Source organism: Balaenoptera acutorostrata, chromosome 6, assembly GCF_949987535.1.
Source record: "Balaenoptera acutorostrata chromosome 6, mBalAcu1.1, whole genome shotgun sequence".
NCBI lineage: Eukaryota > Metazoa > Chordata > Mammalia > Artiodactyla > Balaenopteridae > Balaenoptera > Balaenoptera acutorostrata.
The window spans coordinates 94,712,932-94,740,272 of NC_080069.1; the positions used below are offsets into that span (position 1 = coordinate 94,712,932).

General features: G+C 38.2%; 1 protein-coding gene across 2 annotated transcripts in view; it reads right to left on the reverse strand.

Moving 5' to 3' along the window:
- GRIN3A (glutamate ionotropic receptor NMDA type subunit 3A) overlaps window positions 1-27,341 on the reverse strand; it is a 155,083-nt gene that overhangs the window by 70,163 nt on the left and 57,579 nt on the right. For both annotated transcript variants that reach the window (XM_007197094.3, XM_057549197.1), the window contains exon 3: window positions 19,573-20,620. In XM_007197094.3, the coding sequence (XP_007197156.2) occupies window positions 19,573-20,620 (1,048 nt within the window). The remainder of the gene's footprint in view (window positions 1-19,572; window positions 20,621-27,341) is intronic.

The window sequence follows — 27,341 nt, forward strand, 5'->3', positions numbered from 1 at the left end:
ATGTTTTTACTATTTTATTTTATATACATATTTTGTATAATCTACTTTTTTTACTTGATGATATATAATATATCTAGCTCATTTTTTTTGTTAATGGCATCATTATGTATCAACCTCCTCTTAATGACTATGAATTATGTCTAGCCTTTAATAGTATAAACAATAGCTTGATGAATAGAGACTGATTTAGTCTCTTTGAACAAAATTTATGTGACCTGAGCAGTGCTGAAGGTGGAGTGGAGTACCAGTTTGAGGGATTTAACAGGGGGAAGATTAATTAGCACCAGAGTTCATAATCAGACACTACACCTTCATTTGGAGCTTTCCAACTGCAGGCTAAGAGGAGAACTTAAGTGACCATTTCACAGGAAGCAGAGGCAGGGGAGCAGGGCAGCATCTGAGACTGTGACCTTATGCCACAGTGGTGGTAGATGGAAGACACTCTGCAGATAAATAGCTGCTTCTTCTTAGTGTATGAAGTACCCGGGAGGGCATAGTCTTGCTGCAACACTTCCCTGGGTAGGCTTGTAATGATGCTGATTGTGAGGGTGAGATGGGAGTTAACTTCCTGGATCTGTGTCTCTCTCACTTCATCATCACATACTGAGTCACATACTATACTGTGTGTGCACAAATTCAAATGTCACAGCCTCAGCAGCTGTCTCTGCCCTTGAATCATCTTTGCACATGAACAGCTTTCCCAAACTAAGTCCAGGGGTGGAGAAAGGGCTGGTTGGAGTAAATCAGGTTGGGAAGGACATTCTTACTGCATGTATAAATGAAACACTGAGTGGGAATAATTCACAGTCAGATATTGTTGGAAATGAATCCTGCCTCTACCATTTATTAGCTATATGACCTTGGATAACTTACCTAATTTCTTTTAGCCCTGTTTCCTCATTTGTATGGATGCAGTAAAGTTTAAATGAGAAAAATACATGTAAAGCAATTAGCATAGTCCCTGGAACATAGCGGGAGTCCAATAAATATTATTTATTGATGATATTTTCAGTTCCTATTCCTGACGTTATGTCTGTGGTCTTATTATGAAGCTAAGTAGTTCATATATGACCCTCAGGATGCTGATTGATCATCATTTTAAACACGTAAACCACAGGAAATGCACATATTTATATACCTACTTTCACTTACATTCTTATTTGCAGTAAGATTCACTTCCATTAATTCTACGTCTTTAGATCATGCATGAGAAAAAAGCCTAGTTCAAATATAACTTAAATAAACATTGATAGGTTCTGTTTTGGTTGGCACTGTTAAAATTCTACTGTCTTTTGGCATTTTTTAGGCAGCAGCTTTTTGATAAAATGTGATGGTAAGTGCACTTCCAAGTTTGAAAAATATGAATGGATTCTGACAAAATGTCTGTCTGAACTTCAGCTATGCATAACATCATCTATATTATATGTATATATATATGATATATATAGTGCAACTGAATCTATATTATATATTATATAATAATATATTATTATATAATATTATATATATAGTGCAATTGAATCTATATTATATATATACACACACACACAGACACAATGCAATCAAATTGGCTGGAGCAGGCTTATATGCAGTTGCAACTGGGAAAAATGCGCCCCAACTGGCTGAATATCCCAGACTGAGTTCATAATAGAAGTGAACTCACAGTTAAGCCTCCTGACTTGCCACTGGATACACTAGTGGTTAGATCACATAGCTTCTGATTTGATAAAGAACCAAAATGTCAAGTTGAGACTAAATCATAAAAATCCAACATTCACCTTAATTCACATTATTAATGGAACTAAAATATGTATTTTAGACATAAAAGGAGTCCCTTTGGGGGTTGCCACATAGATATTTATTGAGGATGAAAATGAGATTTTTCACAGGGCAAACCATCAAACTTAGCATCAAACATCTATCTATTCAATATCAGGACTTTGCCTTTTGTATCACAGTACGTCACCCCCTACCAGGGATCTCCATCTATCCATTCCATAACATTAAGTATGGAATGATCTGAATGCTTTGAATGATTGTGAGACCAAGCAGTGAGGTGTGGTCAAGATGAGTCCAGTAGGATGGAGACAGAGGGTGGGAGCACCTCTTACCTGCAGTTGAAGGGTGTAGCCAGGTGATTTCCACATTATGTCCAGCAGTGACCTGGAGTAATTGTTCTTTCTAATTACAAATGTGTGTGTCCATTTAAACTGTTTTAATTTTTATATAATATAAATGTATGTGTGTGAACATACATACAGTCCATAGACATGTATGTGAATAATTGTTTATAACTACAAAATATATATGTGAATATTTACAGATACCCTAGGACATATTCATTGATTTAGAAAGTATCTATGTATAAAGACAGTGCTTGCTAAGTAGATTAATAATGTAAACAAAGTTATAGGCCAGTTTTCCCCTAATTTAAGGGAAGGGTTTGCAAAAATTTGGCATGTTTTCTGTTTGTATTCAAATGAAGGAAGTGATGTTTGACATTCATTAAAGAAAACCCAACAGGGTGTCTAATTGAAAACATTTTGCTGCAGTTAGTATGAATTACTGTATCTATTTGAAAGTAGTAAAGCTGCAGTTATTTAAAAAATTCTATAAAGATGCCGTCTCAAAATTATTTTGGTAGTAGGTAAGGAAATAAACAGATTGCATGCTCATTTGTTCAGTTTTCCATTTATCAGCCTGAATTAGCAAAGTCTTAATTTTTTTTTTTAAAGTTCCTTCAATTAAAGAATATTCAGGAAGGGAAGAGAAATATCCATTTTTCAAAACTCCTACTAAGTGTCATGTACTGTGTATATGATCCTTACTGGACCATTGAATATTTCTGACCTAACTCCACAATCTGCTGCCAGGGACCCAGAACCACCTAGGCTGTGGCAGCATTAATCTGTCTCATGTTCCCATTCAAGGATCCTATATCTCTGACCCCTGTCTCCACTATGGGCATCATGGTCTTAGGTTTTCTTTGCTTTGATAATCTGCTTATATCAATCTCATGGCTCAAACACTATGGGTCACTCTTGGATTTGAAACTCACTTGGGTATACTCTCCAGCTGCAAGTGAGAGGTGCTCCTGCCCTCTGCCTCTTTCCTACTGGACACATGCTGGTCACCTCTGTTTGGGCTCTTGGCCAAGTCCATTATCTGAATGAGTGGTTGACATATGCTTAGGCTCTAGGAATACAGGTGCATAAGATACATCTGATTTCTACTCTCATGGAGTTTATAATCTAGTGGTGGATGGAATAAGAACTTCAGACAGATATTTTACATCCATTATCTCCTGTAATCCTTTCAAATGAGGATACAGAGGCCATGGCAAGTAACCTGACAAACTCCACACAAACATACATCAAATTTAGATCTGTGCAACACCAGGATTTTGCTCTTTGTATCACAGTACATTGTCCCTTACTGGGGGGCTTTATTCATTCCATAGCATCTAGTATGAGAACGTTTTTGTATGGTCTTATCAAAAGCATTTGATTGATTGATTGATCGATTACAAAGTAATCCCTGCATAATGCTATAGCCCTATTCCTATGATGCTGCCATTTTTCATTCATTTATTAATTGAAGAACATTTGTAAAATATTTACTGTTTCCCCAATACTGTGAGGATCCAGTAAGACACAGTGGGGCAATTAACAACTAAACCAATAGATAACATGACAATTCCAGTTTGTGTTAAGTCCTGTGAAGGGAATAAACTGGATGGGAATGAAAATATGCTTCCACAAGTCTCTGTGAAAGCATAGCATCTTAAGGATGTAAAGATTTTACTATGGAAGTGCTACTCAGTGAGGAACTCATTCTACCTGGACTTGAAAGGCTGCAGACAGCAGGAGTGCATGTGTAGCAAATATTGCTGTTGTGACTATTGTTATGTCTGAATTATTCTCATTCTTACTTGGCTTATTATGCACTTTCTCATAACATAAATAATACATGAACATTATAGAAAATATGAAGTGGAAATAATAAAATAAATATTTTCTGTAATTACACTGCTCAGATACCAGTGCTGTTAACATTGTGTTATATTTCCTTCTATGCATGTTATATTTCCTGTACATATGCATGTTATAAAATTGGAAATATAATATATGGTTTTGTATCCCAACTTCTCACTTAACATTATATTTTGATTTTTTGACATTTTAAAAGCTCTTCAAAATCATCTCTACTGGATGCATTTTTATAGCACATAGGAACATTGTAATGCATTAACTGTGCTGTTGCTGGACATTTACGTGGTTTCCAAGTTTTTGCTATTTTGAGAAAGGCTGCAGTGAATCTTTGCAATAACCTGTTATCTATCAAGTTATTTTCTTTGGACAGATTCCTAGAAGTGGAAGTCAAGGGTGAAAGGGCATGAACCCTTTTAAGGCTCTTGATATAAATGGCCAAACTGATTTATGAACATATTGTAACAACTTACAATAGCAGTGTAAGCTGGTGCTAGTCTTAATGTGCTTCCATCAAGATTTAGAACTATCAATAGAAGACGCCTATTTTGATAGGTAAAAACATCATTTCATTACTGTTTCAATTAGCGTTTCTTTGATTACAAGTAAGATTTAATATTTTAAAAAATTACTGGTTAATTTTGTTTCTTTTCTGAATTGCTGTTAATATTCTGTATTTATTACTTGATTTTAACATTACTTATTGTATACATTCCTCTCTTCCTGGAAAGATTTAAGGCAGCTTAATGGTCACGTAAAATACAAGATAGCATAAATTAAAATAGGGTGAAGTAGAAAAAGAAACTATATGAAGCCAGGAATGAAGTTTAAAATGCATACCACAATGACAATAAATCTGCTATTAGTGCACAAGAATTTTGCCTCCAAGCTCTGTAGAACTGAGTTCAAAAAGAGAATCTTGCCATTTATCCAGTTCACACTGGCAATGAAAGAGAGAGAGAGAGAGAACTAATTGTTCAAGATAAATATAATTAATATTGGTATTAAAATCTGACAAGACTTTTAACTATTTTTATTATTATTTTGTGCTCTCTAGTTGTCAGACACTATGCAAGTTGCTTTACTTGGATTATCTTAATTTCTATGACTATTTAATGGGGGCAGGTACTTTATTAATGTCATTTACAACAGTGCTTGGCATATAGGAATGGTCAGTGAGTATTAGCTTTTTCTCTTATTATTACTAATATTATTTCAATATTTAGAACAAAAAAATCCCTTGAATCTTCTTTTAAAATTATATATATATATATATGTATAAATTTTTTAGAAGATTCTGCAACAATCAAACAAACAGACAAAAAAATCCTTTGGGATTTTGATTGGAATTGCTTTACACCTATAAACTAATCAAGGAAAAATTTGACATCTTTAAATATAATACTTAGTCTTTCAGTTTGGTAATATGGCAGTTTGTTTGGAATTTATTAAAATAGCTTTATTAAGATATAATTCACATGCCATACAATCCACCCATTTATGATTCAGTGGTTTTATTTTATTCACAAGATATGTGCAACAATCAGCACATTCAATTTTTTATCCAAACCATCTTTTATGTTTTGTACATTAAAGTTGTTTTCTTTTAATGCAGTTCTTATAGAGGACACTTCCCTGATCTATCATGAATTTTTGTTGCTAGAGTGATTGGGATGTTTCTCCTGTTATGTTTTCTATCTAGAAGTACATGGAGCCCATGGGAAGTGCCGCTCCACTCAAACTACAGCATTTCTTACATTTTTCTTCCTTTGAGAAATTTTCTCTCTAGAATGTCTGGTAATAAAACCCTTCTAGTTTATTGCTTACCGTATTCTTGTTCCCCTTTTCTTGGCTTTCCAATCTCGTAGCACATGATGGAGGGTCACGACTACACCCTCTCCCTCCAGTCTTGGGGCTTCTGCACGGGCTGCCACGTCACCCTGAGATGCTCTTATCCTGACATGCTCTAACACCCCACCCAACTCCTCTTTTCTCATTTCCCTCCTTAAGGTCTTATCCTTCAGATCTCAGCCAGACTTTCTCTCCTCAGGGTGGTGGTCGGGGAGGGGCTTCTCTGATTCTCCATTCAGATCAGGTCTCCTGCGAGGCTCTCAGATTCTGCTGTATTTTCCTTCACAGTAACTAACCACGGTTTAAATCATTACCTGATTTATGTGTTCCCTTGATTAATATCTTTCATCCCCACTAAACTCCATGTTGCAAGGACAGTGTCTGTTTTGCTGACTATTAAATTCCCAGCCACCCAGCATGGTGCCTGGAACAAAAGTTGCTGTTATTGGATGAATTAAAGGGAGAACAAATAAATGGTGTGGTGTAGTTTAGTTTTCTTCCCTCCCACCTCAAACTCCATTTTCAATGTCTTGTTTGACCTAGAGTTCTGGCACCCCTCCCTTCTTTAAGGCCAGCTTTTATTATATGAATTCATATGTTTTATTGGGCAGCCACATGCTGTTATATGAAGATCAATGAAGGTGGTTTTTATTATTTGGGGAAATGCTTATCATTTCATACTAGGGCTGTGTGAGTGTCCTTTAATATTTCTTATTAAAGTTTTCTCTTGCCTTCATAGGCAGGACTATTTAATTTTTAATATTTACTTGAATGTTCACCAGGACTCTTTCTAAAGCAGCACCATCATTTGCCTGTACAAAATATGGCATTCGTCTCCTAATCCCTCTAAGGAGGTGACTTTTTTTATATGTTAGAGACAGGGGGCTAAAAGGAGCATTTTATATGAGAAGCTGGAAAAAAACAACTAGAAAGTGCATTAAAATCAGCAAATAGTTCATTTTAACTGCTCATGTATCCTTTCAACTGGGTCAATTCAACAATATGAGGGGAGGCAGGGCTTTATTTTTCAGTGTACCTTATGATTTATGAAGTGATTTTCTTATCTCTTATACCTCACCAGATTGTATGTCAATGGCTAGAATGTTCTAAGAATGCCCAGGTCTACTCCTTAGACCATAGACCCAGATGAAGAGCTCACTGGATAAAAATAATGCTGCAGGTTTTATCCACCTGTCAATCATCCCAAAAGGCTAAGAGTAAATGACTCTGGATGATGAGGCAATGAATGGGTGCTTGCTTCCATCTGTCTACATTACTCTATTTTCTGCATTGCCTATAGTGAGTAGTGCTAGTTTTATGTCAGAGACATACCCATATAAGCTCTATTAAATATATTACTCACAAATTCTTGCTTTCATGGTCTCATGCTTCAACAGCCCACCTGCTTTGAAACACGGAGCTTGCTTCCCAGAAGAGTTGGTGGGAGGCTGTGAGAAGCTACATATATTACTTTTAGTGTAAAGTAAATTATTCTGGCAAAATAGTTTAGTTAAGTGAGGATAGAACTATCCTCTTGAATTTCATTTGTACAGCAGGCCATTCCCTCTCCCTTGGGGTTATCTGCAGGAGCAGCCAGCAACAAGAGTATTTCTTCCCTCCGACACCCTGTCAGAAAAAAAAAAAAGCATTCCAACTTGCCTTGGCTGCTGTAACATATAGTGAATCATAAATTGGTCTGTCCTGCACAGCCTTTTGCCTTTAATTTTATTTCTGATTCAAAGTGGTTGGTTGAAGCCAGTGAATCTCAACTCTGAAAGGGTGATAAAATGTTCACACTCTTAACGCTTAACAGTTTTTTTAATTGTGTTAAATGTATAGCCAGCATGTGAAACAGTTATGTCCAAGAAGAAAAATGGAGCTATTATAGTCATCGTAAGTTAGCTAATATCAGGGTTACAGATGCGTATAAGCCAGGACTCAATTTTCTGATGGATTGGGTATAAATACAGATCATAAATCTTACTTTTTAAGTCAATAGGTTTTCATCCAAACACATTTCCCATAGGAATATTTTATAAGTATTTTTTTTAGATTCCAAGACTGATATCAAAAAACTATAGCCAAATTTTTGGGCTAGAAATAGATACTATTTACACGAAAATAGTAAAACACTATTTCTATAATTTAAAATATTTTATATAATGGACAAGTAGTTTTAAGGAAACAGTAGATGGAACTCTTGGGAATCTCTTTTTTAGGTTGGGGCTGCTTAGATGGCCTCTAAGAGCCGAAGACATCAATTCCTAGGAGCACATTTCTTTTTTTTTTCTTTTATTAACATATTTATTGGAGTATAATTGTTTACATTGTTGTGTTAGTTTCTGCTGTATAACAAAGTGAATCAGCTATACGTATACATATATCCCCATATCTCCTCCCTCTTGCGTTTCCCTCCCACCCTCCATATCCCACCACTCTAGGTGGTCACAAAGCACCAAGCTGATCTCCCTGTGCTATGCGGCTGCTTCCCACTAGTTATCTGTTTTACATTTGGTAGTGTATATATGTCCATGCCACTCTCTCACTTCATCCCAGCTTACCCTTCCCCCTCCCCGTGTCCTCAGGTCCATTCGCTATGTCTGTGTCTTTATTCCTGTCCTGCCCCTAGGTTATTCAGAACCGTTTTTTTTTTTTTTTTTTTTTTTAGATTCCATATATATGTGTTAGCATACGGTATTTGTTTTTCTCTTTCTGACTTATTCACTCTGTATGACAGACTCTAGGTCCATCCACGTCACTACAAATAACTCAATTTCGTTTCTTTATATGGCTGAGTAATATTCCATTGTATATATGTGCCACATCTTCTTTATCCATTCATCTGTCGATGGACACTGAGGTTGCTTCCACGTCCTGCCTATTGTAAATAGAGCTGCAGTGAACATTATGGTACATGACTCTTTTTGAATTATGGTTTTCTCAGGGTATATGCCCAGTAGTGGGATTGCTGTGTCGTATGGTAGTTCTATTTTTAATTCTTTAAGGAACCTCCATACTGTTTGCCATAGTGGCTGTATCAATTTACATTCCCACCAACAGTGCAAGAGGGTTGCCTTTTCTCCACACCCTCTCCAGCATTTACTGTTTGTAGATTTTTTGGTGATGGCCATTCTGAGTGGAGTGAGGTGATACCTCATTGTAGTTTTGATGTGCATTTCTCTAATGATTAGTGATGTTGAGTATTGTTTCATGTGTCTGTTGGCAATCTGTATATCTTCTTTAGAGAAATGTCTATTTAGGTCTTCTGCCCATTTTTGGATTGGGTTGTTTGTTTTTTTGGATATTGACCTGCATGAGCTGCTTGTAAATTTTGTAGATGAATCCTTTGTCAGTTGCTTCATTTGCAAATATTTTCTCTCATTCTGAAGGTTTTTTCGTCTTGTTTATGGTTTCCTTTGCTGTGCAAAAGCTTTGAAGTTTCATTAGGTTCCCTTTGTTTATTTTTGATTTTATTTCCATTTCTCTAGGAGGTGGGTCAAAAAGGATCTTGCTGTGATTAGTGTCATAGAGTGTTCTGCCTATTTTGTCCTCTAAGGGTTTTATAGTGTCTGGCCTTACATTTAGGTCTTTAATGCATTTTGAGTTTATTTTTGTGTATGGTGTTAGGGAGTGTTCTAATTTCATTCTTTTACATATAGCTGTCCAGTTTTCCCAGCACCACTTATTGAAGAGGCTGTCTTTTCTCCATTGTATGTTCTTGCCTCCTTTATCAAAGATAAGGTGACCATATGTGTGTGGGTTTATCTCTGGGCTTTCTATTCTGTTCCATTGATCCATATTTCTGTTTTTGTGCCAGTACCATACTGTCTTGATTACTGTAGCTTTGTAGTAGAGTGTGAAGTCAGGGAGCCTGATTCCTCCAGCTCTGTTTTTCTTTCTCAAGATTACTTTGGCTATTCGGGGTCTTTTGTGTTTCCATACAAATTGTGAAATTTTTTGTTCTAGTTCTGTGAAAAATTCCAGTGGTAGTTTGATAGGGATTGCATTGAATCTGTAGATTGCTTTGGGTAGTAGAGTCATTTTCACAATGTTGATTCTTCCAATCCAGGAACATGGTATATCTCTCCATCTGTTTGTATCACCTTTAATTTCTTTCATCAGTGTCTTATAGTTTTCTGCATACAGGTCTTTTGTCTCCTTAGGTAGGTTTATTCCTAGGTATTTTATTGTTTTTGTTGCAGTGGTAAATGGGAGTGTTTCCTTAATTTCTCTTTCAGATTTTTCATCATTAGTGTATAGGAATGCAAGAGATTTCTGTGCATTAATTTTGTATCCTGCTACTTTACCAGATTCATTGATTAGCTCTAGTAGTTTTCTGGTGGCATCTTTAGGATTCTCTATGAATAGTGTCATGTCATCTGCAAACAGTGACAGCTTTACTTCTTCTTTTCTGATTTGGATTCCTTTTATTTCTTTTTCTTCTCTGATTGCTGTGGCTAAACTTCCAAAACTATGTTGAATAATAGTGGTGAGAGTGGGCAACCTTGTGTTCTTCCTGATCTTAGTGGAAATGGTTTCAGTTTTTCACCATTGAGAACGATGTTGGTTGTGGGTTTGTCATATATGGCCTTTATTATGTTGAGGTAAGTTCCATCTATGCCTACTTTCTGGAGGGTTTTTTTTTTTATCATAAATGGGTGTTGAATTTTGTTGAAAGCTTTTTCTGCATCTATTGAGATGATCATATGGTTTTTATCCTTCAATTTGTTAATATGGTGTATCACATTGATTGATTTGTGTATATTGAAGAATCCTTGCATTCCTGCGATAAACCCCACTTGATCATGGTGTATGATCCTTTTAATGTGTTGTTGGATTCTGTTTGCTCGTATTATGTTGAAGATTTTCACATCTATGTTCATCAGTGATATTGGCTTGTAGTTTTCTTTTTTTGTGACATGTTTGTCTGGTTTTGGTATCAGGGTGATGGTGGCCTAGTAGAATGAGTTTGGGAGTGTTCCTCCCTCTGGTATATTTTGGAAGAGTTTGAGAAGGATGGGTGTTAGCTCTTCTCTAAATGTTTGATAGAATTCACAGGTGAAGCCATCTGGTCCTGGGCTTTTGTTTGTTGGAAGATTTTTAATCACAGTTTCAATTTCAGTGCTTGTGATTGGTCTGTTTATAATTTCTATTTCTTCCTGGTTCAGTCTCGGAAGGTTGTGCTTTTCTAAGAAAGTGTCCATTTCTTCCAGGTTGTCCATTTTTTTGGCATATAGTTGCTTGTAGTAATCTCTCATGATCCTTTGTATTTCTGCAGTGTCAGTTGTTACTTCTCCTTTTTCATTTCTAATTCTGTTGATTTGAGTCTTCTCCCTTTTTTTCTTGATGATTCTGCCTAATGGATTATCAATTTTGTTTATCTTCTCAAAGAACCAGCTTTTAGTTTTATTGATCTTTGCTATCATTTCCTTTATTTCTTTTTCATTTATTTCTGATCTAGTCTTTATGATTTCTTTCCTTCTGCTAACTTTGGGGTTTTTTTTCATTCTTCTTTCTCTAATTGCTTTAGGTGTAAGGTTAGGTTGATTATTTGAGATTTTTCTTGTTTCTTGAGGCATGATTGTATTGCTATAAACTTCCCTCTTAGAACTGCTTTTGCTGCATCCCATAGGTTTTGGGCCGTCGCATTTTCATTGTCATTTGTTTCTAGGTATTTTTTGATTTCCCCTTTGATTTCTTCAGTGATCTCTTGGTTATTTAGTTGTGTATTGTTTAGCCTCCATGTGTTTGTATTTTTTACAGATTTTTTCCTGTAATTGATATCTAGTCTCATAGCATTGTGGTCAGAAAAGGTACTTGATATGATTTCAATTTTCTTAAATTTACCAAGGCTTGACTTGTGACCCAAGATATGATCTATCCTGGAGAATGTTCCATGAGCACTTGAGAAGAAAGTGTATTCTGTTGTTTTTGGATGGAATGTCCTATAAATATCAATTAAGTCCATCTTGTTTAATGTGTCATTTAAAGCTTGTGTTTCCTTATTTATTTTCATTTTGGATGATCTCTCCATTGGTGAAAGTGGGGTGTTAAAGTCTCCTACTATGATCGTGTTACTGTCGATTTCCCCTCTTATGGCTCTTAGCATTTGCCTTAAGTACTGAGGTGCTCCTATGTTGGGTGCATAAATATTTACAATTGTTATATCTTCTTCTTGGATTGATCCCTTGATCATTATGTAGTGTCCTTCTTTGTCTCTTGTAATAGTCTTTATTTTAAAGTCTATTTTGTCTGATATGAGAATTGCTACTCCAGCTTTCTTTTGATTTCCATTTTCATGAAATATCTTTTTCCATTCCCTCACTTTCAGTCTGTGTGTTTCCCTAGGTCTGAAGTGGGTCTACTGTAGACAGCATATATATGGGTCTTGCTTTTGTATCCATTCAGCCAGTCTATGTCTTTTGGTTGGAGCACTTAATCCATTTATGTTTAAGGTAATTATCAATATGTATGTTCCTATTACCATTTTCTTAATTTCTTTGTGTTTGTTATTGTAGGTCTTTTCCTTCTCTTGTGTTTCCTGCCTAGAGAAGTTCCTTTAGCATTTGTTGTAAAACTGGTTTGGTGTTGCTGAATTCTCTTAGCTTTTGCTTGTCTGTAAAGGTTTTAATTCCTCCGTGGAATCTGAATGAGATCCTTGCTGGGTAGAGTAATCTTGGTATAGGTTTTTCCCTTTCATCACTTTAAATATGTCCTGCCACTCCCTCTGGCTTGCAGAGTTTCTGCTGAAAGATCAGCTGTTAAACTTATGGGGATTTCCTTGTATGTTATTTGTTGCTTTCCCCTTGCTGCTTTCAATAGTTTTTCTTTGTATTTAATTTTTGATAGTTTGATTAATATGTGTCTTGGCATGTTTCTCCTTGGATTTATCCTGTATGGGACTCTCTATTTCCTGCACTTGGTTGACTATTTCCTTTCCCATATTAGGGAAGTTTTCAACTATAATCTCTTCAAATATTTTCTCAGTCCCTTTCTTTTTCTCTTCCTCTTCTGGGACCCCTATAATTCGAATGTTGGTGCATTTAATGTTGTCCCAGAGGTCTCTGAGACTGTCCTCAATTCTTTTCATTCTTTTTCCTTTATTCTGCTCTGCAGTAGTTATTTCCAATATTTTATCTTCCAGGTCACTTGTCCATTCTTCTGCCTCAGTTATTCTGCTATTGGTTCCTTCTAGAGAATTTTTAATTTCATTTATTGTGTTGTTCATCATTGTTTGTTTGCTCTTTAGTTCTTCTAGTTCCTTGTTAAACGTTTCTTGTGTTTTCTCCATTCTATTTCCAAGATTTTGGATCATCTTTACTATCATTACTCTGAATTCTTTTTCAGGTAGACTGCCTATTTCCTCTTCATTTATTTGGTCAGGTGGGTTTTTACCTTGCTCCTTCAACTTCTCCATATTTCTCTGTCTTCTCATTTTGCTTAACTTACCATGTTTGGGGTCTCCTTTTTGCAGGCAGCAGGTTCATAGTTCCTGTTGTTTTTGGTGTCTGCCCCCAGTGGGGAGGTTTGTTCAGTGGGCTGTGTAGGCTTCCTGGTGGAGGGGACTGGTGCCTGTGTTCTGGTGGGTGGGGCTGGATCTTGTCTTTCTGGTGGGCAGGACCGTGTCTGGTGGTGTGTTTTGGAGTGTCTGTGAACTTAATGATTTTAGGCAGACTCTGCTAATGGGTGGGGTTGTGTTCCTGTCTTGCTAGTTGTTTCACATGGGGTGTCCAGCACTGGAGCTTGCTGGTCGTTGAGTGGAGCTGGGTCTTAGTGTTGAGATGGAGATCTCTGGGAGAGCTCTCGCCAATTGACATTGCATGGGCCCGGGAGGTCTCTGGTGGTCCAATGTCCTGAACTCGGCCTTCCCACCTCCGAGGCTTAAGCCTGACACCCGGCAGGCGTACTAAGACCCTGTCAGCCACACGGCTCAGAAGAAAAGGGAGAAAAAAAAAGGAATAAATAAAATAAAATGAAATAAAATAAAATAAGGTTATTAAAATAAAAAATTATTAAACTAAAAAATAAAAAAAGTAATTAAAAAAAAGAGAGCTACAAAACCAATAAACAAATCCACCAATGGTAACAAGCACTAATAATTAAACTAAGATAAACATATAAATTAGAAACTAGTCAGTCGCATACAGCAAACCCAAAGTCTACAGTTGCTCCCAAAGTCCACCGCCTCAATTTTGGGATGATTCGTTATCTAGTCAGGAATTCCACAGATGCAGGGTACATCAGGTTGACTGTGGAGCTTTAATCCGCTGCTCCTGAGGCTGCCGGGAGAAATTTCCCTTTCTCTTCTTTGTTCACACAGCTCCTGGAGTTCAGCTTTGGATTTGGCCCCGCCTCTGCATGTAAGTTGCCCTGTGGCATCTGTTCTTCACCCAGACAGGACGGGGTTAAAGGAGAGGCTGATTAGGGGGCTCTGGCTCACTCAGGCTGGCCGTGGGGGGAGGGAGGGGTATGGAACACGGGGCGAGCCTGCGGCGGCAGAGTCCAGCGTGATGTTGCCAACAGCCTGAGGCGCGCTGTGTGTTCTCCCGGGGAAGTTGTCCCTGGATCACAGGAGCCTGGCAGTGGCGGGCTGCACAGGCTCCCGGGAGGGGAGGTGTGGATAGTGACCTGTGCTTGCACACAGGCTTCTTGGTGGCTGCAGCAGCAACCTTAGCATTTTCATGCTTGTCTCTGGTGTCCGCGCTGATAGCCGCAACTCGTGCCCATCTTGGGAGCTTGTTTAAGCGGTGTTCTGCCTTCTGTGTGCAGACTAGGAAGGAATCCCCTCTCCTCACGCACTCCGAAACAATGGTCTCTTGACTCTTAGGCAGTTCCAGACTTTTTCCCGGACTCCCTCCCGGCTAGCTGTGGCGCACTAGCCCCCTTCAGGCTGTGTTCATGTAGCCAACCCCAGTCCTCTTCCGGGGATCTGACCTCTGAAGCCTGAGCCTCAGCTCCCAGCCCCCACCCACCCCAGCGGGTGAGCAGAGAAGCGTCTCAGGCTGGTGAGTGCTGGTCGGCACCGATCCTCTGTGTAGGAATCTCTCTGCTTTGCCCTCTGCACCCCTGTTGCTGCGCTCTCCTCTCTGGCTCCAAAGCTTCCCCCCACCCACCCCCCTGTCTCCACCAGTGAAGGGGCTTCCTAGTGTGTGGAAACTTTTCCTCCTTCACAACTCCCTCCCACTGGTGCAGGTCCCGTCCCTATTCTTTTGTCTCTGTTTTTTTGTTTTTTCTTTTGCCCTACCCAGGTACTTGGGGAGTTTCTTGCCTTTTGGGAAGTCTGAGGTCTTCTGCCAGCATTCAGTAGGTGTTCTGTAGGAGTTATTCCACATGTAGATGTATTTTTGATGTATTTGTGGGGAGGAAGGTGATCTCCACGTCTTACTCCTCCGCCATCTTGAAGGTCCTCCAGGAGCACATTTCTTAATAAAATTCTTCTAGGGAAGTCTGGGAGTTGTTATTCTCAAAGTTTTCAGGCACACAATTATAACAGGAAGACATGGGGAGATTATCCCAATATAACTAAAGAAGAGTTAGAGAAGGGAAAGAGGCAGGTGTTCAAGAGCATTAATGTGGAGGCACAGGGAAATTTGCCTGGGGTGAATTAAATGAGCTGTGGGAAAATGGAATGAAAATGGCAGCATAGTACAATGGGACCTGTCTTGATACCCAGTGGGTGAGGGGGATGAAAAGATATGAAAATAAATGAGATAGACTGTGAGTAAGGGGCAGAAGAATTTTCAGAGTGTGACCAACACTCCATATAATCCACCTCATTCAGATTTAGGAGATTTTTACCTTACATGGAAAAACAGATATCCCAAGAGAACCACAGGAGATTTGTGACTTCTATGTAAATGATACCTTTTCACTCCTCAGCTAAAATGCTATGAAAATGGAATCTTGAAAAATACCGGAAAAAAGCAAACCACATAAACCCAGTTTCATCAGACATTCAAAGACACACACACGCTAATTCTCATGGTTTGGACTGGGCACTGATCAGCCTTTGTCCTATTTGATAACTGCCTTGGCAGATGGGATAATATCACTCTTCATCTCAAAAAGTTAAAATTCAATCTACAGAGAGGCATTCAAGGGCCTGCATGACTTTGCTTCAAGGTACTTTTATCTCCTCACCTTCTACACCTCATCTCTCCACAAACCCATATTCCATCTTTATGCCTGCTGCTTCTCCTCAGACAGTAATTTTTCTCTCTACTGCCTTCTCCCTTGGGAATCTCATACTCCCCCAGTGCTTTAATACGCAGTGTCACCTCTCTGCCCAAGATTCCCACCAGCTTCAATGTCACTCCTGAACTCTGGCTCCATGTTTCCCAGTGCCTGGTGGATTTCACCTGGATGTCCAATACAGCTTTTCAAATGCCCAGTATGAAACTGACCTGATCATCATATTTTCTAGCTCTTAAACTGCCTTTTCTGCTTCCTTGAATGGTACCATCCCCTCAGACACTCGGGCCTGCAACTTTGAAGGTGTGACTCTTTGTTGCCTCTCATATCCAATTAATTGCCAAGTCCTACTGACCTGGTCACCGCAATGTTTCTTGACTCTTTCTTCTTTTTATCAGTGACGGTAGCTATAACTTCAACTCTGTCCACTGTCTTTCTCTTCTAATCGTGTTTACATGCTGCTGCCAAAAAAACCATCCTAAATGGATTCTGCTCCTCTGTGCTATTCCATTGTTCAAAATGTCAATGGATATCTAGTGTCAAGTATTCACTTTTCTTAGCCTGATGTCAAAGATCCTGTGATATCTCAACCAAACTTACTTTTCAGACTTGGATCTTCTCTTTCCTTTCATGCTGTGGCTAAAGTGAACTCCTCAAGATATCCTGACTGTGCCTTATACTTTCCATGTCCAAGTAGTTCATTCTGTTCTTTTGCTTGGAATGTCCATTCTTCTTTCTTTGACACACATGTCCAAATTCCAAGTCTTCTTCAAGAATAAGCACACATTTTATCTTATTAATTAAGCCTTCCCTTGAAGGTGATCACACTTTCCTTGAACTTTGACATATTTATTTGTTTCTAAACTTTGGCATGCTTATAACTTTATTTTTTGTAGTTCTACTTTTAGTTTTTTGAGGACCTCCAGACTGTTTTCATAGTGGCTGTACCAATTTTCAATCCTACCAACACTTATAACTTTCTAAGTTATTTCTCCTTGTGTTTTTATCTTTTTTATCTTTTCTCCCCTACTTGACTTATTTACTTCTGAATTTCTCCACATCATTTAGTGTAAAAAAAGGATAGAGTCACTCAAAGAATTGAGCATTGGTAGGAGAGAAAAGAGCTCATGTGAGTGAGTGGAATATACTTAAGAATGAATGCTGAGTGACTGAAAGGGTATGGAAATTATTTTGATCATACCTCCCCATGGGAAGGTGAGGACATTATGTCATCTGCATAATACCATACATCTGGACGAAAACTGAACAATTCTGTCACCAACATTATTTGCCAAAAGCCCAGATGTCGAGTATTGCTTAATCAAGTAATCTGGGTGTCTTTATATGAAAAAAAAAAAAGTGAGAGACTTTAATATAGAAACAACTTTAGGAAAGAGAAATACATTTTTGGGAACCTTAGTGGATCTTCATTTATTATCTAAAATTGAAAATGTTTTAGATTTAGGCTTGTCCCACTTCATTAAGACCTTACTAGATGTAACACAAAGTTGACATTGTCCATTTCCTCTCACTCTGTCTTGTGGGCTGGGTTAGATTATAAAAGTGTCACCTTTTTATTCTGGTGGAGTTGGGGTTGGAATGATTGTTTCATTTTGCTTAAAAAAACTTTTACTGCTCTGTATGGTTTATCTTTATGCTTTCTTTCTAATCCCTAAAATAATCATTACTTCAGGTTTCTCATGCATAACATCCATAACAATTTTGGTAATCTTTGGTTCTGATTAATGAAACTCTAGTCAGTATTGTGTTCACCTTTTTACATACGATAATGGTCTGGAATCTTCACAACAACAGGCATATATATTAGATTGTTTCTTATACTAGATTGGATTGAATGGTTTCCAAGTCGAGTTTGTAATTTAAGAATCACATTGCAAGATTCTTGCAAGAAAATTCGAGTAAGCTTCTATTAAGATGGGGAACCTTTGGGAGATCTATAGGCCTCTTGGGGCAAAGAATAAATAGAGGCTGCTAATACCAGTGCAGTGTGAATGCTGAAGCATCACCAAAATCTCCTTTCAGGGTAACACATGTATTTATACTACAGAACTTATTTGTATTCACTAAACTCCAGCTGATAACCTAAAGTCCTGAGTGCACAATAAGAAGTGATGCAATTCATTGCCTGTCAATGACCCATTGTTTGTTGAATCTTTTCATGAGGTTCACGTCTCTTACGAGGAGGTTTTCAGTGTATGGGTCAAATTTCTCATGTTCATTTGTTTGCAAAACAGACCATATCCTAATCCAAACCATTTATGAGAATTCTCTAAAGCTGCCACCAGCCTTCTGGGCCACTCCATCATTTAACAAAGACAGTTGTAAATGTCCTATTTGTTCATGCTCTGTGCAATTAATTTTAAATGTTTGATAAAAATATGTAGTAAATGGTTCAATACCATGAGATTTGATGTGAAAAGGGATATTTGAAAAGGCATGGTGAATGTTTCACAGTTTGAAACGCTCAGCTTAGCTCAAGTTGCTTTAAACACAGTGTGTCCTGGGGATGCCCACTGAATTGCAGCTTTCTCCAGTCTCTCCTAGATGGGTCTTACACATTGGAATACGCTTCTGCTCTGGATCTGCATTCTGTTCCCCATTGGGACTGTAGTACTCCCTGGAGTCCTATTCTAATTGCTTTGAGCCCTGACAACCGCCTCCTCTCTACTCCCACCAGGTTGGACCAAGTTCTCCATACTCCCAGTCACGAAAGAGGGCTTGTTTCAATCCAGAGAGAACATAGACATGGCTGTCCTTACTCAAGTATCACCACTGCTTTACCTGCTTACCTGAACTTCAACCCCTTCCTCCCTTCTACCCTAACAGTCAGATGTCTAGGATATCAAAGGCAGCCTAGAATAGATACAATTTTCTTGAATGTTCTTGGACGTTGTAAGGTGACTGCTGGCACACTCCTCCAACCCCAAGGTGACCAGTTTTCCTTACTCTATAAGGACACCCTGTTCCTAGCTAACCTTGCCACCTCAGTTAGCTCAGTACTCCTTGTCTATACCCATTGAGTTTTCTAGCATCCGACTTTGGGTGCTTATGATAAAATGTTAGTTCTTTCCATTTTACAGTTTTTCATGATGAAAAAAAGTTTCTTTACAATTTAAAATATGGACCTTACTATTTATTTCCATTAATTCCCAAGAGAAGTAATTAATCAATTTTGAAGTTTACTTTGGGTGAAAATGCTTCGTAAGACTATTCCCTGATAGCTATTCTGCCAGATGGTTAACTAACAAAGGAAAAACTGCACAAATAGATGTTTCTACCAGAAGGACTTTCTCTGGAACAAACATCTCCTAAAAACATCCCTCACTCTTTTTGTTTCATTTAATAAAACAATGAAATATTTAGTGCAACCAGGCAACAGGCTTTTTTGGACTAGTCTCTATGGATGGTTCAGAGAATATTCTTCTGTTAGATGAAAGAATATAGACATACTACAGCATAAAATACAATATATGGAGTTAAAATTGACAATAAGGAAATCTAGAGTTAAAAGAAGTATTACCTTAGGGTCATGTATTCCAGAAAGCTCTTCATAGATCTTCTCACCTACCATGACAGCAGCCAAATTCGCCGTGTATGTAGAAAGGCAGAACATACAGAAAATGGCCCAAAGGTTCATCAGAAACCTTCCAGTCCAGCATTTTGGGGGTTTGATGGCTGCTGTTCTACCAAACAAGAGGGCATAACAGACATTCAAGGCTGAAGAGAAGGAGAAAACTTTACTTCTATTCCGCCCCTTGGGAGTCATACCAAAGGGGCTCTTCCATTCATAGAGAGTGAGGAAGATGGCAGTGATGTGCAGAGCCACAAAAATCCCCAACCACATTGTCCAATGGAGTGGCCACATGAAGGCTCCAATGGGAGCTGCTGTGTCTCGGGTCCTCACTAAGATGCCCAAGCTGGTGGAGAAGAAAGGACTGGTGAAATCTATCACCTGGCTTCGTGCAGTATTGATGCTGAAGGAAGTGACTGCCATGTGGGCTGACCCACTGAGGAGTTCACCCACCAGCCCAGTCCAGTGCCCATTTTTCCAGGCTCCATATTTGCCATCCCCAACAATATAGAGATCAAAGTCAAAGTTCATGTCTTCTGCTAGCTTTTCCAGCAGATCAATGCAATATCCATAGCAGCACTTCTTGAATTTGATGGGCACTGTATCATTACTGCTATGAAGGCTGCTAAAAAGGCTGTCCAATATGGAAGAATCATTAGTCATGGGGTCTAGACAGAGTTGGCCAGCAGGGCACAAGCCTTCATCATCTACCTCCCGTGTGAAGACAAATGGATGCTCGATCAAAGTAACCACTCGCAAGTGTTGCTTACTTGGGTGTTGGAAGTGGGTTTTGTGCCTCTGGGCTTGCTCTGGCCATATTCCATAGTCCATGATAATCTTACCCTGCTGCCAGCTGCCCAAGCGTGTCCACATTGGCTTTCCCAGGGGGTCATGTTGCAGATTCCAGATGAAAAAGTTGTTTTCTGAGCTGATGATAGTGGAACCTTTTACTTTGATGGAACCACTGAGGCCTCTGAAAGTGGTGTTGGCTAGAAACCTGGCAAAGAGGAGCAAAGGCAAAAAGTGAGGAAGAGAGGTGAGGCCAAAGTCTGAAAGCAGTGCTCATCTTTTCTTCTCTGTGTTAATAAGAAGAAACTCTATTTTTTTTCAAAAGGCACTGCCTATAATTACTTTAGGAATTAATAAGCTGGACTCTTTCTAGGACAAGAGTCCTATTTCATTGAGCAAATGAGATCTCACCCTCAGGTTCTAACACCTGGGCTGGGTGCTTGACTTGTGGTCTTACTCCAAATCTTTATTCCTAGTTAAGGTATGTGTTAATTGTTTTCTGTTGTAAATGGTTAATTATATATTCTCACAAATTTCCAAGCTATGAAGGTTCTCAGCATCTTTAACATGTCTCATTTCTACTGCTCACCACATTCAATTGCAAATAAATCAGCTCAATAAATATATTATCTTTGGTGCAAGGAATAAGTTATAATACATATGTATATACTTTTATAATTGCTTAAAATTATATTCATAATTCTAGAAAATAGCCAAATCTTGTTATCAGTGTTTCTCCTTTTAGCGTGGAAGCAATCAACATGTCTGTCCCCATGAGGCCAGTCTAAGCTGCATGTTGGATACCATCCATGGAATAAAGAAAAAGATGATAAATAGACTTGCAGTTCCCAGGACAGCCTCAGGCTAACCTCCCTCTAAGTCATTAGAGAAAAACAATTGGCTCTGGCTCTAGAGAGAGCTTCTGCCAGAAGTCAAAGAAAGGAAAATAACCAACTGAATGATATACTGATTCCTAACCCTGGGAAGCAGGGCACTGTCAGTATATGTTCTGCTATGGACAAGGCAGGGAAATGCTTGGTCAGTCTCTGTCTTTCTTGAGTTTGGGAAGATAAGACAGTAAGAGGTAACATATGAGCTTGAGGCACCTCTGTACTCTTAATTATGGCCTTGTGTCAGAATAAAAGCCCAAACTTTGACATCAAACACTCCTGTGTTAGAATATTGGTCCACCCACCTTCTAGTATTGTCCTTGGACACAAATTTACTGAACTCTAAGCTTCAGTTTTGTCATCAGCAAAATGGTGGAGGTAATTGCATTTTTATTTTTAAATTATTTCTACTGCAAGGGTTAGAAATAATGCATGTGAAGTATATACCACACCCTTTGACATAGAACAGATGTTCCAGATATGGTAACTATTATTTAATGTCATTCAAATTTTTTCAATCAAGGCTGTCCCAGGTCACTTTTCCTAGTCTTTTAATAGAACTTTTCTAGTTGGAGGCACAAAGTACTGCATTATGATAAACTCATAGAGGGTACTCAAGATTTATTTCAAATTAAAAGAAATTAAATTGAAATGTGGACTGTAACATAGAAGATTTTTATGAGGAGTTGGATGATACAGAATGTATTTCTTCGTGAAACACATTCATCCATTGCTTGCCACAAACATTACTCTGTAATTTATAAATGCAAATACCAGTAGTAAGAAGTTGTGCTGCCACAGAAGAAACATAGAAAAATCAGGAAGTGTGAAGAATATACTAATTTTCATTAGAGATATAAATGTAAATCACATTTGAAGATGCTACTGTCACTAAATGCAATGAAACTGCTCATTTTGGTAGATTGCGTATAATAGTAATTATTCATGTTAGCTCTCCCCAGTGGGACTCTACCACTTAAAATGAATTCTATTTAGCAACAAATAGTGAAGTCTCAGTTATCTTAGACTTTCAAACAGTTTTCTGCTTCTTTAGGGAAGTAGGGAACCAAATCATTAAAGTATACAGATTAATCAACTGATAATTACCTAGGTACTATAATAGAAGGGTGATTACAACTGTGTTTCTGATGAGCAGTTTACTGTTAGATTTGTTAAGACACACACACACACACACACACACACACACTGACATAGCCTAGGGAATAAAACAGTTATTAGTAAATAGGTTAATTTTATTTGGTCAATTTAGTGATCAGGAAAGTAAAGTTAAAGTTGTAGAAAGAGAAGCCCTTCATTATTTTAAGAATAGTTGGGGCTTAATGATTATAGACTTTTAACTGGATGGACCTACGAAGGACTACCACTGAGTAAATATATACTTAAATCATCTCAGAAAAGCGGTCTTCAGGAATCTTTTAGAGATTATATAACTCCCTCATTCCAGTAAAACCTATTCCTCATTATCGATGTTAAATAGCATTCAACATGGCCATGACTAAAGAACAATGCTCAGTTGTCTTTGAGGCACTCATCTATCACAGAAAGACATACCAATCAGGATCTAAATGTCTTTCATTTTCCCAGATTGGAAAATCCAGTGTTTGTTTCACTGTGCAGTTGGCACCAAGAAATTGGGTGTCAGAGAATCCCCATTAATGATGGATTATTTCTATTTTATTTTCAGTTTTACAGAGAGGATAAATTAAAATAATCTCATTAATAGCTTTAGTTATTGTCACCTTCACTATGTATTCTTTGTAATGGAATGACAATGCATAGCCAAGTTTGAATATTCACTATGTTAGTTAAAAGATTACAGTGTTGAAATCTTGCTTTTGCTTGAAGTGATTTCTACCATGTTCCTTTTTATCTTGTCCTGGACTCTTCTTGGATGAACAAGAAAAAGGAAAATCAGGAATAATTTTATTGGCAAGATAAACTGATACAAATACCAGGCACTGTTCTTAGTATGAGTTATAGAGATGAAAGACACACTCATAGTTCTCAAGGAGCTCAAAGTCTAGTGATGGGGAGTAAGAAAAGCGAACAGGCAATTCTAAACCAGTGTAAATAAGCATCCTGTTGGAGGTAGAATTGGGTGCCATTGGAACAGAAAGCAAGGGCACCCACACTCTAGGGGTGACAAGGAAGGCTTCTGAGAGGAGCAGGTGCAAGAGCTGAGTCTTGAAGAAGGAATTACAGTTAACCAGGAAGAGAAGCTGGGGCTTGATGCTGTCAACACAGGGAGATGCATGTGCAAAAGCCAGAGACAGAGAGAGCAAGCTGCATGATGGTAAGTGGTGAGAAATAAGGCTGGAGATGAGGGTGGGAGATGAGTTACAAAAGGACTGAGGCCACGATAAAGCTAATGGAGAGCCATCAAGAGAATTTTTCTGGGGAGGGACAGGATCATCAGATTTGATTTTAGAAAGATTTTGTTTTCCTGCTAGCTATATAGGAAATGGTTTGGAAGGAGAAGGTGGCTGAGCACAGTTTCAGCTGTGAGGAATAATGCTCCTTTCTGCCTCTTGCTTCCTCTCTTCCTCTCTCTCTGCCTGTTTCACAAGGGCCTTAAGGTGACAAGGGCTAAGGTAATAACAGAAGTGGAGAAGATGGCAAAATCAAGTGATACATAGTTTCAAAAAGAAAAGTAGTGATTTTGAGAGGGTCAAATGCGCATGATTGCATTTAATTCACAAACTGTATTAAGAATGTGTAAAACTTGGCTTGATGGAAGGTCATATAAATAAGACCTGGAGTATTTAAGTTGATTATCAGCTAAATGTAAGCCCACAGAGCACTGTGGGGGAAAAAAAGAGAGAAAAGTAATCTTAAATTCTTTTAATAGTAATTTAGAGCCTGGGTCACAGGGACCAATAATAATACCACTGCATTCTGTGCTGATCATACTACTGCTCCAGCCTAGCTATGAATTCTCAATAAATCTTCCAGTTCAAATATGATGAGGAAGGGTAGGAGGTGGAAAATTTAACAAGGGGTGGTAAGTATAACAATCTGATTGGAGAGCAGAGTAGAAACATATTCAGGTTGCAACTGAACTCTAGAGGCTTTGCATGTCCATTTTGTGAGACTGGATTTTATTTAACAGGAAGAGGGGAGCCATGAAGATTTCGAAGCAGAGTAATGATGTAACCATAAGTCTGCATTGGTAATACTGCTCTGGCAACAGGTACAATGTGTCCATAGGAAGGAAGAGATAGTGACCAGGAGACCACTTAGAAGACTAGTACAGTAGCTCTGTCATGGTATGATAAGGGTCTGAATCACACTCCATGAGTGAGAATCTGGTTTAGCACTGTGCCTTGTGCATAGTGAGTGTTTAACAAAGCAGTTCAGGTATACATCTTTCTTATCAGCAGATCTCCCAAGATACCACTCTGCTTGAAAGAATAAAGGTCATTGGTTAATCTGCATGGAGGTAACTTATTACTTCAGTAAAATTCCCAATTATGTCACTAATTAAGAATATGTGTTGATTTGAATAGGAGCTGAGATAAAATCTGAACTTTTCAAATTATGTAAAAAATGTTTTTGAGACAGTTCACAAATATAAGCAAGATCAGTGTTTAATGTATTTAATATATTTTAGAAGCCACATTTGCACACGAAACTTGACTTACTAATTAAAAGATTTTCTTATTCATTAAAATAAATGAACAAAGATATTAACAGAACATCACCCAATCAATCATTTATTCATTCCATAATACTCACTTTTGCCAGGCACTATTCCAGATTCTGGGGGATATAGTAGTGAACAAAAGAGACAAAAATCTATGTAGCTTTTAGTCTATCGAGGGAACAGAATAAATATGATAACTAGGGAATATGAATGGGATGTTAGTGCTAAGTGCAAAGGAGAAAAAATAAAGCAGAGTAAGGAGATAAGATGTGTCAGGGTTGGTGGCAGTAGGGTGGAATTTTAGATTAGAGAGGCCAGGAGAAGGTGATATTTGAGTAAAGGGCTGAAGAAAGGGAAGGAGCTGACCAAGAGGATATCTGGGTAAAGAGCATTCCCTGTATAGGGAGCAAGGAGTCCAATGTCCTTGAGTGTGACTGTACCGGGTATGTTTGAGAAATAGTTAAGGGAGGGAGGGGCAGGAGAGTTAAAGATGAGGTCAGAAAAAACTTATGGGGAGTGGGAGGTGGGGAAAATAGGATTTTGTAGGTCCCTGTAAGGACTTTGTTTCTTCTCTACGTGAGATGGAAAGCCACTGGTAGGTTTTGAGCAGAGAAGTGATAAGATATGACCTACATTTTAACAGGCTCGTCTCAGTGTTGTGTTGAGATGGACTACAGAGAGACAAGAGCAGAAGCAGAAAGACCAGTTAGGAGGCTGTTTCAAACACCAGACAAAAGTTGATGATGGTTTAGACTGAGGTAGTAGCAGTGGAGGTGAGAAGAATTAGTTGGATCTTGATAAATTTTGAAGCTGCAACTGACAGGATTTGCTGATGGCTCATATAGTTTAGGAAAAGGAAACATAAGGATGACACCAAAGTTTTTGCCCTGAGCAATTGGAAGGATGGAGTTGCCATTAATTAAGATACAGAAAACTGTAGAAGAATCAGGTTGTGAGGTGGGTGAGAACCACCAGGAGTACAGTTTTGCTAATGCTAAGTTTGAGATAATTCATGGATATCTAAATGGAGTTGTGAAGTAGGTAGGTGGTGATCTTCCAGAGTTCAGGAAGTAGGTCTGGACTGGAGGTACAGTTTGGGAGCCGAAAGTCTATATATGGTATTTAAGGAGATCACAATGGTAATTGTAGATGAGAAGAAGTTCAAGGAATGAGTCCAGGGCACTTCAACATTTGGAGGTGGTGCAGATGAGGAAGAACTAGCAAAGGAAACTGAGAAGTAACCAGAGACATAAAGCGGGCTGTGTTGTGTTCTAGAAGCCAAGTGAAAAAGATATTTCAAGGAGGGGACACTGATCAGCTGTGTCAATGCTTCTAACAGCTCAAATGCAGTGAGGACTGAGAACTGACCGTTCGCTTTAGAAACATGTAGGCCACTGGTGACTTCATGAGAGTAATTTCAGTGAAGTATTGGAGCCTAATGTTTCAAGGGAAAATGGAAAGAGAGAAACCGGAGATAACTCTTTAGAGAGTTATGCTGTAAAGAGGAGAAAAATGGAATAGTGGTGGAGAGGAAAAATTAAGTACATATATAAATATAAGTATATATATACGTGCAGGCTTTTATGATGATGGGAATGATCTAGTAAAAATAGAAAAAATGTTGATGTAGGATAGAAGAGAGAGAATTCCTGGGACAGTTCCCTTGAGGGCCAAAAGGGATTGTGCTCTAAGGTGCAAGAGGAGGTGATGCTCTTTGCTGTGACAAAAGAGGAGTATGGACATGAGAGAAGGCAGAGAGAATACAGGGTCCAGAGGCAAGTAGGTGGGTGGATATGGACAAGAGAGCTTGTGGAAGTTCTCTCTTGATTGCTTTAACTCATTTAGGGCATTTAAAAAGTAAATTATAGAGCTCATTATACTCTCCCCTTTATAATTCATTTGAGAGAAGGTTTATTGTATTACTCTCAAAATGAGACCGAAGGCACTCTTAAAAATGCAGAAAGCAAATAACTTTCATAAGAAATGTATTAGATCAATTCCAACTAAAATGTTTAGTGTTTTGTTTTCCCACTTGAGTTTGCAAGAGTAAGGTGTAAAACTACCTGGGCCTGCCACTTTCTAAAAAATTGTAATTTTTCAATCACTTTTTCAATCTCTTCTATTAAACTTTCTATTTTTCTGGGTCCATCTTGGCGAATGATATCCTCCTAAGAATTTGTTGCTATAGAACTGTACATAATGTCATTTATACTAATCTTAGGATTTCTTCTAATTACTTAATTTGGGTTTTGTTAATTCCTTCTTTCTAGATCTCCTCCCACCTCTCTCTTTTCTGGGTTTTTGGAAGAGGAAATATTTGTGTTCGTATATTCTTTAATAATAGAATGTTAACTGCAGTATTTATCTTAATTTAT